Genomic DNA, 16,783 nt, shown 5'->3' with positions numbered 1-16,783 from the left:
TCTCTTCAGTATGAATTTTACAATGAGCTCTATATTTTGAAGCATGTAGAAGGAACATGTCATGCTCCAGATATTTATATAATTCTTTTGTCATATGGATTTATAATGCTTCTTAAGTACTGATAATATACAAAACAACTTTCCACACATTTTACATTTGTACAATTTTTCTCCAGTACGAACCACATTAATTCTAAGGAGGTCTGAACATTTCCTGTAACTCCTTCCAAATTTCTTATATTTTTGACCAACACTGAACCTTGGATTCCCCTCAAATTTTGAAGGGTGGGTGAAATACTGTCTACATGCTTTGGATTTTGGTTGTTTCCCTTCAGTGTGGCTTGACTCATATTGAATATTTGAAAGGAAATTTCAGGATCTGAATGGAAATGATACAGAATTAGCTTTGTGAGGAGAAGCTGCAACTTCTTCATCTATTCTGTCAGGAATGCCAGTGATGGGTGCTGGATGAAGATCAATTCCATCAGCGCACGACTCAGGGTCCTCATTATCAGATCTACATGTCCAGAACTTCCTTATGTGTAATTCACCAAGGCTATTACATCCAAACTGTTCAGATATTTCTCTTTGGCAAGTATCCTGTGTATACTCGTTTGGGAAAAACTCCTGAATGGAATAACAAAACAGATCTAGAAGAAATGAAAGGCAATTATTATCTAACTGTAGAATTAGACAAAAATAATATAGAAATTTTTTCATAAAATGACACCAATATGTGGAAAGTAGCAAAAAGATGTAACACAAACCTTCAGCACTTCTTCCATAAGGAATTAACGTCCAAACATTATGAACATGGAGAAGTCCATATGATGAACTTGTATTTTATAATATGTAAAGTTTGAAAGGATCCACTTTAAGCATGTCATGTAATTAACAACTGTAAACATTATTTTTAGAATATGAAATGAAACTATTAGCCATTATTAAACACATTTTCAATTGGAAATTGCATTATCAAGTTAGATGAAAATCACATTTCTGAGCTTATAAATGATAAAATGATAGAAATTGAAAAAATATTGTATATATATTTTCTCAGATTAATAATTATTAATAAAAGTGAATACGTAGGTCCACGGAGCTTTATGGCCATGAGGAGAGAAATTTTCAAAATCCTCACAATCAAAGTGCTAATTCTAAAAGACTTTTATTTTTTCAGATGCCTAAGAATATCTTAAATTGATAAACGACTGGTCTTTCATTTCATCATTTGGAAAGCAGAGGCAGAGGTAGGTGAATCTCTATGGTATGAAGCCAATCTGATTTACATATTCAGTTCCAGGCCAATCATGGCTACATGGATGGAGATTCTGTCTCAAAAAAGGGGAGGGGTAAGAAAAGTAAATTATATGCCCAGGCAAGAAAAACTGCCAATGGAACCAATTAGGCAAAGTAGCCCTGGGCAACATTAAGATGCATGGGTTGCTCCACTGTAAAACTAATTGTCAGCAATGCGAATGTTGATCTTGGCCTCACTATGTCCTGTCCTAGTGTAACTAACTGATAGAATGATCACAGATGGCCCTTAAATATGAATCATAGTCTGGCTTTTTCTTAATGTGCTCTTCAATGACTTGAATGCAGACTGTAAATGGTGGCCAGAGTGCATTACAATGTTTTTCCAAAGAGTCATAGATTTCTAAAATGGTTTCAATTCAGAAACAGAAAAAAGGAAAGCTGGGCAGTGGTGTGTCACATGTCTTTAGTCCCAGCACTCAGGAAGCAGAGGTTTTAATCCCAGAACTCTGGGGGCAGACTCAGGCAAATCTCTGTGAGTTCAAGGCCAGCATGGACTACAGAGCAAGTTCCAGGACAGCCAGGACAGTTACACAGAGAAATTCTGTCCCCACCAAAATGAATTTATAAAAGCCTTACTGAATAAAAGTTATATTTTCAAAGTAGACTGAGATGTAGAATTCTATTTCAAAGCAAAATATCATAACTCAGAGTTTACATGTTAAATTCAAAAATTATTTTTTAAGATAGATTTAATTATAATATAATTATATCATTTCATTTCAAGCGTATCCTAGCCACTTTCACTCCAACTCTTCCCATATCCCCAAATCAATAATATAACCTCCACTGGATAATTGTTACTCTTATGTATTTATGTATGTATTTTTTCAAATATGTATACAAAACATAAATAACTTCAGAATGTTACTCCAGCTTTATTGGTAGTGATTGTATCATTTTAAGTCACACTCTTTTGCATTAGACAAACAATAATGGGGATAACCCATGGTACATGGCAACTCTCCTTGTCAGAGCATTCATTAGGTGTCTATAATTTTTGATTAGAGATTTTAGATAGAAAAACACTATGAATTGGGAAACAAAAATTCAAGAGACTTGTTCAATTATGATAGATGGAAAATCATTACAAAAGGTGAAGAAAAGACTAGTAATAACCATAGCACCTAGCATAAGTATCTTGTTTTAAAGTTTCTGGTATAAAATAAATATGTGAAATGAGGATGCCATGACTTTTTTCTTTCCTATCTGTATGTCCTTGAACTTCATCTTATCTTAGACTGACACTTAGGACTTCAAACAGAACATATTACAGGTATGGAGAGAGTGAGTATCCTTTATTTTCCCAATTATATAGAACTCTTTTGAGTTTTCTTCATTTAGATGATTATGTTCGTAATTACCTTGCAAAAAATATATTCTATTTCATGTATATATGTTTTTCCTACTGCTGAATTTTTATAATGAAGGAAAGTTGTATTTTGTTAAAAGCCTTTTCTGTGTTCAATGAGGAAATCATTTGGTCTCTTTCTTATAGTCTGCTCTCCTAATATTTTACATGTATTGATTTACTTAAGTTGATTTCCATTAACATATCTTGGATGAAGCCACCTTGATCCTAGTAGATAATTATGTTGAGATGTTCTTGAAGTGGAAAATTTCCATTTTGTCATATAATTGGAAATATATTATGTTAGTTCTTCTCTGATGGTCTGGTGCGTTTCTGTCCTGAATCCATCTGGCTTTCTTTAGTTGAGAAGTTTTTATTGTTCCATCTATTCAACTTTAGGACATGTGACATAATGAATTATTTATGCCATTTGATTTATCTCTGTTAGGTTATATGCTAAAAAATTCATTCATTTGTTTTTGATATTATGTATATTGTAGGTAAATAGATGCAACTGAAAAGAAATGTCCTAAGTGACTTAACCCAGAAAGACAAATACTGCATATTTTCTCAAATATGTGTATGCTAGCTTTTAAGATTGGGTCTCCAATCTGGGCGGTGGTGGCACACACCTTTAATCCCAGCACTCGGGTGGCAGAGCCAGGCGGATCTCTGTGAGTTCGAGGCCAGCCTGGGCTACCAAGTGAGTCCCAGGAAAGGCGCAAAGCTACACAGAGAAACCCTGTCTCAAAAAACCAAAAAAAAAAAAAAAAGATTGGGTCTCCATGTTTTCTACAGAGATTAGGGAGAATGGGGATATAGGGTTCTTTTCCACAGAATAGATAATTGAAAACACTATTGTTAAAAAGAATGAGGAATTAAAACAGTATTAAGTTATAAAAGTGATGATAGAGTAGTGAAGAATAGCAAATACAAAAAGGAGTAACTATGATTACAATCCTTTTTTTGATAATCTGAAGAATATATTTATATATTTATTGACTATATATGTGGCATACACATGATTAGAGAGTAGTTTTCAGAAAAATCTTTCCACTGTCTGTGCCTTGTTGATGTATTTTAAAAATATTCTAAAAGTAAACAAAAAACCTGAATCACTGGCATACAGGAGAAAAATTCAGACATTTACAGGAACACAAAATAAAGTGCCACATACATTGTCAAATTGCTATTGGCATACTAAATTTCATCTAATCACTCTTCTGATGAAATGAGGAAAAATCAACCAAAATTTTCTGGGTGCTAGATCTTAGGGTACTATTCTAAATGAAATTCTCAGGCATCACTTCTAGTGAGGAGCTGTCTAATCCCATTGCAGGTATGGTTTGTTTCTTGTTTTGTACTCTACACATTAACCATTGCTTCCTTCCAACTTACCTGCTTCTCTACCCTCTGCTTCTTCTGTGTTCATGATCCAGGGTTCATTGTTTTGTTCAAGCCAGGTGACTTGCTCTGGTTTTGATATAGAAAGGCCTGCAAATTAGAAGAGACATATGAAAATTTAGTTACATGATATGGAAAAGAGGTGAGTTCTAACACAAGCTTGTACTCAGTGGATATGAAGGTACATAAGGAAAGACTGAGAAATGAAGTCTTATTAGTCTATACTTGACAAGTGTTATAGAGTTTTAAGAAATCCATAATTTTAATTGTGTATACAATCAACTTTGTATACATTATGCCATTACAAAAATAAAACTGTGGGAATCAGACTGTATTCACACATTATTGCTACTGAGTAACTGCAAATGTATGTGCCTATATATGCATATATATATATATATATATATATATATATATATATATATATATATATATATATATATATATGGGATTTAAGGGAGTATTTGCTAAATTAAAAAAGCATTTAGAATAAGAAATTTTTAAATAAATATTACACTAACCAATATCCAGTAATATTTGGGAGCTGGAATTCATTGATAGAAGACAATTCAAATACTAATATGTTACTAGACATTCATAGGTGTAAGCAGCAAAGATGAAAGAATTTATTCTCACCTACAGAAACCAGGTTGCCGTAGTTCTCCAACATGACCTCTCTGTATAAATCCCTCTGAGATGTGTCCAGGCATTCCCATTCCTCCTTGGAGAAATTGATGGCCACATCCTTGAATGTCAATGGACTCTGAAGTGAAAATTCAGTTTTTCTTTGTTATAATGGTTTGAGTCCTTATTTACCCCAGGAAAGAGGATTTAACTAAAGAATTCTCTTTATTATCAGTAATCTGCAATTTTCAAAAGTTATATATTAAGAGGGAGCACATTGTGACTTCTTCATGAAATCAAAGTACCCAATATCCAAACATTTCATGAAATATGCATCTTTTCTCAGTGATAAATAATGTCGGAATTTGTGCTCAGTAGGAATTTTGTTTCAATAATCATCTCTAATATCAGAAAATTTGTAAATATTTCAGGTCATTAATTGATGTAGTTAGGTCATACTGGAAAATAAAAGAGGCAGGAAAGAGTGGAAAGCAGAATATAGAACAGAGATGATAGTGATAATAAAAAATTTATATTAAAAATATAATAAAACCCAAAAACATAGTTTTCCTCTAGTGGGGAATTATAGTGAAGGTCAAGAGCTCTGCAAATGAAGCATTTATGTGTTGAATGTCAAACCATCCCATCCTTGTGCATGAATTTACCTGAGAACATGCCATCTGTCCTTCCCCTTCTTAATGGATCCTGTCAGGAAGTTTAAGTTTCATCTTTCTGATACTATTCTGTGTGAAAGGCTGCAGCACCTGCATTCCATACTCAGAGATCAGAAAGTATTTTTTTAAAATCACAATTGGACACTTGTGCCACAGCAGAGATGATGAAACCATGAACTTTTACAGGCAGACTGAAACTTAGCTTTGTCTTTCCTGCCTTGAGAGGGTCCTTTACTCTTTAAGATCATGGAAATCTATACCACATGGGTATGTGGTGTCAGTACCCTGCTTTAAATTGAGTCTGAACACAGCTGTATGAAGTTGTACAGACCCCTTCCTCACATTCCATTTTCCTGAGATCATTAATTAAAATATAACTGATACCTGTATTTGAAATAGTGGATGGAATCTGAGGGGTAGCCTCACCTGAAAGTATTTCTCACCCTGGGCAAGTAATATACTTGATTGCAACTGAGGCAGAGTAAAAAAATTATAGCAACATTGTCTCCAATGAGACATTCCCTTTAGTTTCCATGTTTCTCTCTAAAATTTCATCACTTTACAGTATTTCAGGCAAATGATTACATTCTCTCTTAAGTTTATTTTAAACAGTGAAAAAGTTTCTTTTAGATTCACTTGCAAAAGCTGTATTTAAATAATGCCATCCTTACACTCAATTTAGTACTTTTGGTTGTTAATGAAGACACATCAAAACCAATCAACTAAATTTTCCTTTTTGAGACTTTTTGATTGTTTGTGAAATCCACAGAAATATAAGTACCTACAAGTTCTCCATTTGTTCATTTGTTCAAAAAAATGTATTATATAACCATGGGATGTAATATTGCATCTACTCCCAGGGGAGTGATTGTTAGCAGGTATCATCACAACACAAGGGCATTGCAAGTTCACTTTAATGTTAGTAGCTAGCAAAGGGAAATGATAGAATAGACCCTTTGAATCTAGCCACAAAACAGAAAAATAAAAAGATGGAAACTTCTATGGTGGTATTTTATTAGCACTAAAATGTGATTTTAATTGTATGTTAATAAATAAAGTTGCCCAGGGGTCAGAGCTATTAAAGCCATAGCAAGAGCGTAGCGGTGGTGGCACACGCCTTTATTCCCAGCATTTGGTAGACAGAGCTAGGTAGATCTCTGTGTCTTCAAGGATATAGCCAGCATTGGAGACACACACCTTTAATCTCAATACCAACCATAGAAGACCTGGAAGTCTCTACAGACAGGCAGTAATGAGGGCAGTCATGTGTTTGGGTTTACAACCAATGAGAAGGCAGAACAGAAAGACTATTTAAAGACATACACACAGGAAGTAGGCCCCTTTTGGAGAGCTCTCTTGGCTGAAACAGGAAGAGTAAGGCTCTTAGTTCTGACCTCTTGGCATTCTTCTCAGAATCGGCTCTGTGTTTCTTATTTAATAAGATCGTTGGTTACATCCACAAACTTCTGATACAATAATTTCATACCACCTTATATCTGGCAAATTCCATTTGGAAATTTGTATTGCACTTAAACATTTCATCTTAGTATATAACACAGTATGTCTTTCATAGCAATACTACTTTAAACATTATACATTGAAGGAAGCCATGTTATCCTTTTTCCCAGTGCCTCCTTCTTGGAAAAGCCTATATTGAACAAATGGATACCTGGGGAAAATGATCATGGAACATGGCTTCTTTCTCATTCATGTGAAATGTCTCAACACCATTCTCAGTAGGACAGATGAATGCATGTTCTTTTTGTCTACCAAAAGGTTGCATTATGCATTAACTCAGAGAATTTATGCTAAAAAATAAAATGGTGAGAAAACAGTGGAAAGCAGCATACATGGGGCATGCATTCAAAAGACTTTACCTTGACAACCACTTCAGAAAAAGAAAAATAAAGCCTCTTAAAAACTGAGAGGTAATGTAAAGATTTGAGATCACAGAAAAAGAAGCATTTGTAAAAGAACAGTCAATAGGTCTCAAATCCACTCCATTCATTCATTTGCCCAAGAAAAAGCCATCTCTCTTTCCCATTCTGTGCAGATCCTCTCAGGAAACTTTATCTCAAAATTTCACCTTCCTGATAATATTTTGATTTCAAAGCAAGAAAAGTCCGATGTACTTTCTACCACACTAAGAGACTGGAAGGCAGGATCATAAAAGCTCACTCTGTGTACTATAAAAGAGCTGAGATGTAGAACAACATGAGGTTGCAGAGGCAGAGAAAATGATACATTCTACTTTCCTGCATTCAGGTAGGTAGGCTGTTTGGCCAGCATGAATGCCTTTATTACAGACCTGGCAACATGGTTACATTGACTTGTTAGATCTAGCAGAGTCAGGTGGGCATTTCAAATTGATGCTGAGCAAAGCTGACATTGAGAAGCATTAAGAACCCTCACATTCTCTTATTGTGATGTAGTTGATTAAAGCAAACAGTATCTGTGGGGTAGTTGCAGATGAAAGTAACTCTTCAACTGGGTAAAAAATCTAGTTGCTTGTGTCCAAACAGCATGAAGGCAATGTATTCCCCTCTAAAGTCTCTACTGACTTTTCGCATTGGTTACCATGATACAATTTGTTGTACTATGGTTTTGCAACTTTGCAGTGAGACCCATGATTAAAACTTTCCACAGATATATTCACAGTAACATTACTTAACCCACCATTACTGTTTAGTAATTATGGGAGAAAAATGAGGAGAAACAGGTGATATTCCTTATTGTATGTGAGTTTCCAGGAACCCTCTAATACCTTAATGTGTTAGCGAAGAAAACTGAATTCCACACTCTAACATAATTTTTTTTGGCAATTTAACACTTATTAATGGCTACAAAATGCCCTCATATTTAAGGCTGCTTTGTAAAACTGGACTTCATTAATTTAATTATAAGTGGAATGCATTTAATAATCTCGGGAAGTGGCATTGACTACATAGAAATCCACAAACATGATAAGTTTATCTTTGTTTTCTACATTAATTGCAAAATAATTACTCAAACACCCAAATAATGTTTGGAACTAGGCAAATTTTACTTTTTGTCTTTTTCTTGCTCTAAGGAAAGGGACTTACTTGAGTCAGGGTTGTATCATGTGTATGTCTCTGTGCAGAAATGAGGAATGCACAGGAACTCCATGGTGGTGTTTAAATTTCAATATTTATGTTCTAGTTACTATAACCTATGCATAACTTCTCAATAGGATACTAATGAATGCCATTTCCTCTCATTAGATAGGAAGTCAAATTTTAAAAAGCCCTAAACAGGATTAAGGCGAAACTACTCCTAAAGTGAAGATGCAATGACCTTCTTTGGATAGGAAATTCAGCAGCATAACCTCCTCCTTCATTAATGAATAATCTTCTCACCACAATCCAAATATGTATGTCAAGACTCTGCACAAAGAAAAGAGACTGGAATCCAGAGTAGGTGGAACAAAATAAAAATGGGAGTAGAATTAAGTGTAACCAGTTTAGAGAAACAGACAGAAGCATAATGATAAGAAATAAGCCATGTGATTCTCCTTACAGCAAGTATAACAAATTACAACTCTGTTAATTCACCTGTATTTTCCCAGAAACTTTTTGGTAACTGCGTGTAAACTAATAGCTTCCAACAAGACATATGTGGAATCTGAATTGCATGGTTGTTTTCTGCATGGTATCATCTAGTCTGACCCTACTGTATTAATTCCACACCTGCACAAGACACATTGGACTCACTGAGACTAGGTGAGGAATCTGCCTCGTCAGTGAAAAGATACCTTCTTTAACCATGCTTTTACGATGAGGTTCTATACCAAAGATTTTAAATTTAAGATCTAAGAGAATATATGTCTGAAACAATTTCACTGGCTGTGTTGTCCTGAAACAGACATATTTTCATTTATGGATGTAAGGCAGGGAAATACTCTGAAATCATGACAAACATATTCTCCACTATGTTTGAGCTAAATGATGCCTCTTTTCTCCTAATAAACTGGGATCTCCACATTGCTCAAACTGCAATTACAAGTCATTTCAAATACATTATATTAATTTATTCCTCATAAACCCTCCCTCTTTTTTACCTTTAAGTTTTTCTGTATTGATGGCTCCAAATATTACAGCTCTGAGGAAATAAAGAAAAGTCATCTGACATAGTTTGTGGTACATTGGAAATGGAAAGTACTGTGTATTTTCCTTGAAATAAAAAAAAAACAATATGCTTCAATGCCTACACATAAATAAGTTTGCACATGATTAAAATCAGGCCCATGATAAAGCATGTATGTAGTGAGCAGAGTCTTACATTTTTCAAGCCCGTACTTCAGCAAAGAGACCCATTAGTGTCCTACACCTTAGTATTCAACTACTCCACTTAATTGACACAATTAAAGGAACACCCCGTTTGGTTGACATAACTTTTTCCATAATGTCACTTCTTAACTTGTGACAAAGTTTTTTTTTTTTAAATTCAGAACCAATGTTTTCTAAGAACAGAGCTAACTCCCTTCACACTGTGGCAAAAAGTTACAAGAGAGAAACACACACATATACACAGAACATTGATCAAACAGAAGGCCCATACACTATTCTATACTGTTGAACAATTGCACTTAAGAACCCATTGATTTCCTGCAGAGGTGTGATCTATAGTATGTGTTGTCTTGTAAAAAAATCCTCCATTTTAAATTCTCTGTGTGAGTCAGGACTTTGATTATGACTTCCTAAATCCAGATCATACCCAATTTATAATGTGGCTATGAGACACAGAGAAAACAGCATAAGATATGACAAGTCAGTGGATTTTGACTGTTTCACACACTGTCCAGTCATGATCAGTAAAGAAGTCTGCTAATGTTCTATGTCCTATGTACTCATAGGAAAATTGGCATTGCATGAGAGAAACCCCAGAACACTCACCGGACACTAAGATAATGGCTTGATGATGTCAAAGCTGTTTAGAGGAAAAATAAGTCTGTGCAAAAATAAGCTAATAAAAATAATAATAGAGCAAGATGATCATGTATTTATGAACATAGAGACAAACTTGAAGGAGACAAAATAGAAATCTCTAAACAGAACAGACAGAATTGAGGGTCCCAAAAATCGAGGCAGTAGTATAACCTGAGAGAAGTATTCAGATCCCTTTTCTGCTTTTCTATGACAGTTGAAAGTGGTTGTGAGTAGTAGGGGACTAATAATGAGATTAGAACTTCAGGAGCTACTTAGAGGCTTAATCCATGCAGATGGCATAGATCTTACTGATTCTACATGGTGAGTTACCATTTGTCCATGTGCTCCAAAAACTATTAAATTCTATATCAAGACGTAACAACAGAAATTGAGCTAAATAGCCTTGGAATAAAATACCACAGGCAAGATTTCAAATAAGCTTGTCTTCATTTCAGATGATTTTCTTCAATGTTCATGATCTTATATGATTTCATATGATAGTATAGGTATATGCATACCTACCTACACCCACAAGAACATACCACATGCACTTAATTTTCTGAGGTTTTCTGATGGAATAATCTTTCTGTGTAACACAACTCATTATTTCTTTTACTTATTGAATTTTCTGTTAATGTTTTCAATTGTGGAAGTCTTATTTATAGTAAATGGATTCACTTACATATTGACAACAATCAAACCTTGCCTCAAAATAAAGGATAATAGGCAAAGAAAACAACACACTAGATGCACTTCTTATAACATTTAAAAAATAGAAATTTACTTACAGAATAAATACAGCCTGAGTTATGAATATGCCTCCAATTGTAATTTTTTTAGTGGTTTGATTTATAGTAATGCATACACAATTTCTTCTACTCTTGGGAATCCTCAAAGTTCTAATATGACACTGAGTCATTGCTAAAATCAGCATGATGTATTTTACAATATGAGATAGGGAGTAAGATTAAGGAAATATTCAGTGAAGATTTATGATATTAAGGAAATATCAAGTATAAATATTCTTTCAAATAATACTCCACAACATTCTTTAAATGATTAAAGAGTGACAATAATTTTCAATAAATATCATTGTGGGTGAAGATATGTGATATATTTCAAGTTTAAGTTCTGTAGGAAAAGATTCCATGTCTCAAAGTTATATTGATACAGACTGGGCATTTGAATTATTTTCTCTATGAAATGAATAATTTGTGAAGGTTTAAAGGTGTGGAAGATTTTTCTGTGACTTATACATATTTTTATTTTATATTATTATACTCAAAACAGCTTATGAAATCTCCCAGAGCAATTTAGCATTTACATTTGCTTTAAAAGAACACTCATTTTAGCATTTGTCAAAGCATTTATATAGATTTCTTAAGGAGTCATTTAGCCAATTTTTGACAAGTGTTCAAAGATCCTAGGTTATCAGGTATCTACCTTGAATTTCACTTGACAATATTTGAAGAATAAGTTATATCTTGTTTATTTTTGCTTGTATATATTTCTCTCTACATAATCAGTTTTTAGAAATCATTCAGCCACAGTTCTCAACCTGTGGGTCATAATCCCTTTGGTGGGTGCAATGACCTTTTACCAGGGATCTTGAAAGACTGTCAGCAATATCAGATATGTACGTTACAATTTATAACATGAACAAAATTATGCTTACTAAAGAGCAATGAAAATAATGTTATAGTTTATGGTCACCAAGAAATTGAGAACTATATTAAAATGTCACAGGATTAGAAAAGTTAAGAATGACTATTCTACACTGAGACTCATCAGCAGTCAATGTACAAACAAAATTTTTTGTCTGTGTGTTTGTACTGTTATTCTTCTACAAATTTAATAATTTATTAATTATTTTATATCCTGACCTCATTTTCCCATCCCTCCTTTTCTCCAATTCCTTCCCCAATTCCACTCCACACCCCAATCTACTCCCCTTCTGTCTCTGTTAAGAAAGGGGGCAGCCTCCCATGCATATCAGCAAAGAATGACCTATCGATTAGCTCTAATACTAAGACCCTCCCCTTGAAATTAGGTTAGGCAAAGCAATCCAATAAGAGGAATGGGCTCTAAAGAGCCAACTAAAGCATTAGGGACAGACCCTGCTCCCATTGTTATTACTTCCACAAATAGACAAACTACAAACATGTTACATATATGTAGAGGGCTAAGTTTGGTCACATGAAGGCTCCCTGGTTGCTAGTTAAAACTCTGTGAGTTTCTATGAGCAAGAAAAGAGGGAAGAAGAATTGTAGTAATCAAGGGGATCAAGCATTATCTTATCTCAATGTGAAAATAGAGACACAGTTTACTTAAAATAATCCTTTTCCCTTCTTCCTTTGGACTTATAATATTGTTCTTTGCATATGCTTATTTCCACTCTTATAGTTTTCTACGGAATGCAGTTTAAATTTTAATGATGTGTTTTTATTATAATTTCCATTTCTGAAATAACTAATCTTCATAATGGCATCATTTTTTTTAAATGAAGATTCAACTTGTCAAGGAAATATAAATAAACAAAAGGTATAATACATTTATTTGTACTCATAAAAACAAGAAATTAATATGAGGTTAAAAAACAATCATTAATATACACTCTTCAAATGTTAAAATATTGGGAATATAATAAATGCATAGAATATAATAATATCACATGTAAGTCAATATCATCTTCCACAAATTACATAAAATAATTATGTAGCTACTTGGACTTTGTATTGCAGTCATTAATCATCTATTAGCAAGAATTCTTCTGTTTCACATTGCTATTGCTTTAGTGTTTTCAAACAAGAACTCACTGTAAATAATGAGAATAAATGTTTTCATAAAGCAATATGCATAGCTAATTTTTAAATAAGTATTTAGTAATTACAAGGTCTACTTCTGAATAAACATTTCCAAATTCACATCAAGTGTAGGGCTTCCTAAAGTGATGTTTGTGATACTGTCTAAGGAATGAATATTGATAACAGTTTTTTTTATTCCACAAATTCAGAAGGAAATTTTATTGCATAAATATGTCATACTGAAATAAAGTTGATAATTATTACAGAATTTCTTCAAGTTTCTTTCTAATGAGTTTTCTGATGTCTTCATTTTCCACATTCTTCATATTTGTAAAGTTTTTCTCCAGTATGGGTTTAGGAAAGATGAAGAAGTGTTGAGGATGTGGTAAATGAATGTTCACATTCTTTAAATTTATAAGGCTTGACTCATATATGAGTTCTGTAATGATCATTAACAGGAGAGCAATGGGTAGAAGACTTGATGCATTTTTATTTTTTCTGTGGTTTACCTCTAGTAAGGATGCTATGATAAACATGAAGAGAAGAGCCGTGCCTAAAGCACTTTCCACATTCATCACATTTATAAGGTTTCTCTCCAGTATGGATTCTCCTATGACATTGAAGTTTGGAAGACTAGACAAAGGACTTTCCACATTCATCACATTTATAAGGTTTCTCCCCAGTATGGATTCTCTGATGAGCACAAAGAGATGAGCCATTCCTAAAGCACTTTCCATATTCATTACATTTATAAGGCTTTTCTCCAGTATGGATTCTCCTATGACGTTGAAGTTGAGAGGATTGGACAAAGGACTTTCCACATTCATCACATTTATAAGGTTTCTCTCCAGTATGGATTCTCCTATGACATTGAAGATTGGAGGACTTGACAAAGGACTTTCCACATTCATCACATTTATAAGGATTCTCTCCAGTATGGTTTCTCTGATGAGCACAAAGAGATGAGCCATTCCTAAAGCACTTTCCACATTCATCACATTTATAAGGCTTTTCTCCAGTATGGATTCTCTTGTGACATTGAAGATTTGAGGACTGGACAAAGGACTTTCCACATTCATCACACTTATAAGGTTTCTCTCCAGTATGGATTTTGTGATGAACATGAAGAGATGAGCCATTCCTAAAGCACTTTCCACAGTCATCACATTTATAAGGCTTTTCTCCAGTATGGATTCTCTTGTGACATTGAAGTTTGGAGGACTGGACAAAGGACTTTCCACATTCATCACATTTATAAGGCTTTTCTCCAGTATGGATTCTCTTGTGACACTGAAGATTGGAGGACTGGACAAAGGATTTTCCACATTCATCACATTTATAAGGTTTCTCTCCAGTATGGATTCTCTGATGATCACAAAGAGATGAGCCATTCCTAAAGCACTTTCCACATTCACCACATTTATAAGGCTTTTCTCCAGTATGGATTATCTTGTGACATTGAAGTTTGGAGGACTGGACAAAGGACTTTCCACATTCATCACATTTATAAGGCTTTTCTCCAGTATGGATTCTCTTGTGACATTGAAGAGTGGAGGACTGAACAAAGGACTTTCCACATTCATCACATATATAAGGTTTCTCTCTAATATGGATTCTGTGATGAATATGAAGGTATGAGAGTTTGTTATAAGACTTTCCACATGCATTATATCTGTATGGTTTCTCTTCTGCAGTGTGACTTGAAACATTTTGAATTATATTTGAATTAAAATCAAATAATTCATTACAGTCTTTAACCTGGCAAAATTTTGTTCCAGTATGCTTTATATTATCCATCTCTAGATTTGAGGATTCAATTGTGACCTTCATACATGCATCACCTGTTTGTGTCTCATAAATATCTTGAGTGTTAGTTCCATTATACTGAGTAGAGTTTGAGAATTCATAAAGAATTTGGTCTTTTTGATTTTTTGTCCAATGTTTCTCTTTGATATGGTCATGTTGGTGCAAAGAAGTCTTTGAGTACTTATCAAAAATCTTTGGATGTATGTCCCTTTGTGAAGTTTTCACATACCCATGTAGAGAATAGCCAGGTGTCCATGCTTGGTGTGAATATTTTTTGATATAATCATTTGGTTCTGAACTTGTAACTCTCACAGAGTGTGCTCTGCTTGGACACGCTAGGGGTCCTTGATGTTTTTCATAACTAATACTTTTGGTATCTTTTTCAAAAACATAATTCTCATTGAAACATAATTCAAAGTCTCTGTTGTCACCATGATAATTCCAGAATTTCCTTGTATGTAACATGTCAAGACCACAATTTTCACCTAAGCCTGCTCTTTGTTCCTGTAAAGAATCTTGTTTGTACTTCTGTTGAAAAACCTCCTGAGTCTGGTAATATGACAGATCTGGAAAAATTAAAACAAACAAACTCTTGATTTGTAAAATGATTTGAAAACAATATGAGAATATAGTGCATAAAATGACAGCAGTTTGTGGAACCTATCAATGCTGTATAGTAGGAAATTTTCTAAGTTTGGCTGTAGGAATTAAATGTCCTTTAAAAAATGAGTGTCATTAATGGAATGTTTGGTATTCATGAAGACATATAACAGGCAAACTTACACAATAATTTTGGGGAAAAAATGAAGCTCTCTATGACTTGTCATGTAAATTGGAAACATGTCTCTTGTATTCCCTGCTATGATTATTTTTGCTGACACAATCATAGTCCAAGAAATCATAGTTTTTTTGTTGACTCTACTCCTCCTTGGTAACATCCTTCTTTCCTTTTTACTTAACAGAACAACCTGTATTGCACCTCCCTCATTGTTTCCCACAAAGACATAATGCTCCTGATCTCTTCTGTAGGCATACACCAGAACATGATCAATCATGGCTGCCATCCACTCTGATTTATTACTGTCCTCCATAAGAGTGAGCAAGTAGGTCCATGCCAACATATCCTCTCATCCACTTGCAACAAATGCATAAGTAATAAACTCTGTGTCATTTTCTGAACACATCATCAAGATAGAAACTACAACATGTACTGCTAACCCTTACAAACATTATGAAGGACCCTGGCTTTCTTCTGTCCCTAGCAAGGGAGCATAGAATATTTCCCTATTCTCCTTCATGCATATCATCAGCACTTTGATCCCAGTCTGGAGACATATATTTTATACTTGTTCTCAGATTGATGGTTCCAAAATATCCCCTCATCCACATAACCACACCAATCCCAGGTTCTAATCTATATTCTACCCTATGTGCCCATAGCTAGACTGATTATCTCTGTCCAGAATACTCCTACATTCACCCTTACAATGGGATGCCCTTCTTGCAATTTTGCTCAGCCCCTGTGCCTACATGACACCCCACCACCAATGCTATATCTAGCCTACACAATAAGCTTCCGTGTACTTATTGTGGTCTGGTAAGTCTTCTTTGTGCATAGAAGACAGAAATTACAAAATAGTTCACAGGACTAATTTTGATCACAAGATCACAGAATGTGATCACTACATATGCTAGTTTGAATAACAATGTTCCAAAAGGTCACACACTTGACAACTTTGTTTTCATGTAGCCAGATTATTTGACTCGTAGTATGGCCTTAATGTATAAAAGGTGGAAGTGAGTTAGGACCTTGAAGTGTAAGAAATATACACTATCTTTAGCTTCCTTTCAGGTACT

The 16,783-nt window shown here is 34.2% G+C and overlaps 1 protein-coding gene across 1 annotated transcript; it reads right to left on the bottom strand.

The window, feature by feature from the left end:
• Positions 1 to 372: 372 nt before the first annotated feature.
• LOC131900910 (zinc finger protein 660-like) lies at positions 373 to 14,917 on the bottom strand. The gene is given in 3 exon segments (XM_059252230.1): positions 373 to 650; positions 4,067 to 4,162; positions 13,630 to 14,917. Coding segments are annotated over 3 exon segments (1,662 nt in total).
• Between the last annotated feature and the right edge of the window lie 1,866 nt (positions 14,918 to 16,783).

This window comes from Peromyscus eremicus, unplaced genomic scaffold, assembly GCF_949786415.1.
Source record: "Peromyscus eremicus unplaced genomic scaffold, PerEre_H2_v1 PerEre#2#chrX_unloc_1, whole genome shotgun sequence".
Lineage (NCBI taxonomy): Eukaryota > Metazoa > Chordata > Mammalia > Rodentia > Cricetidae > Peromyscus > Peromyscus eremicus.
This window is presented reverse-complemented; position numbering and strand designations above follow the sequence as displayed.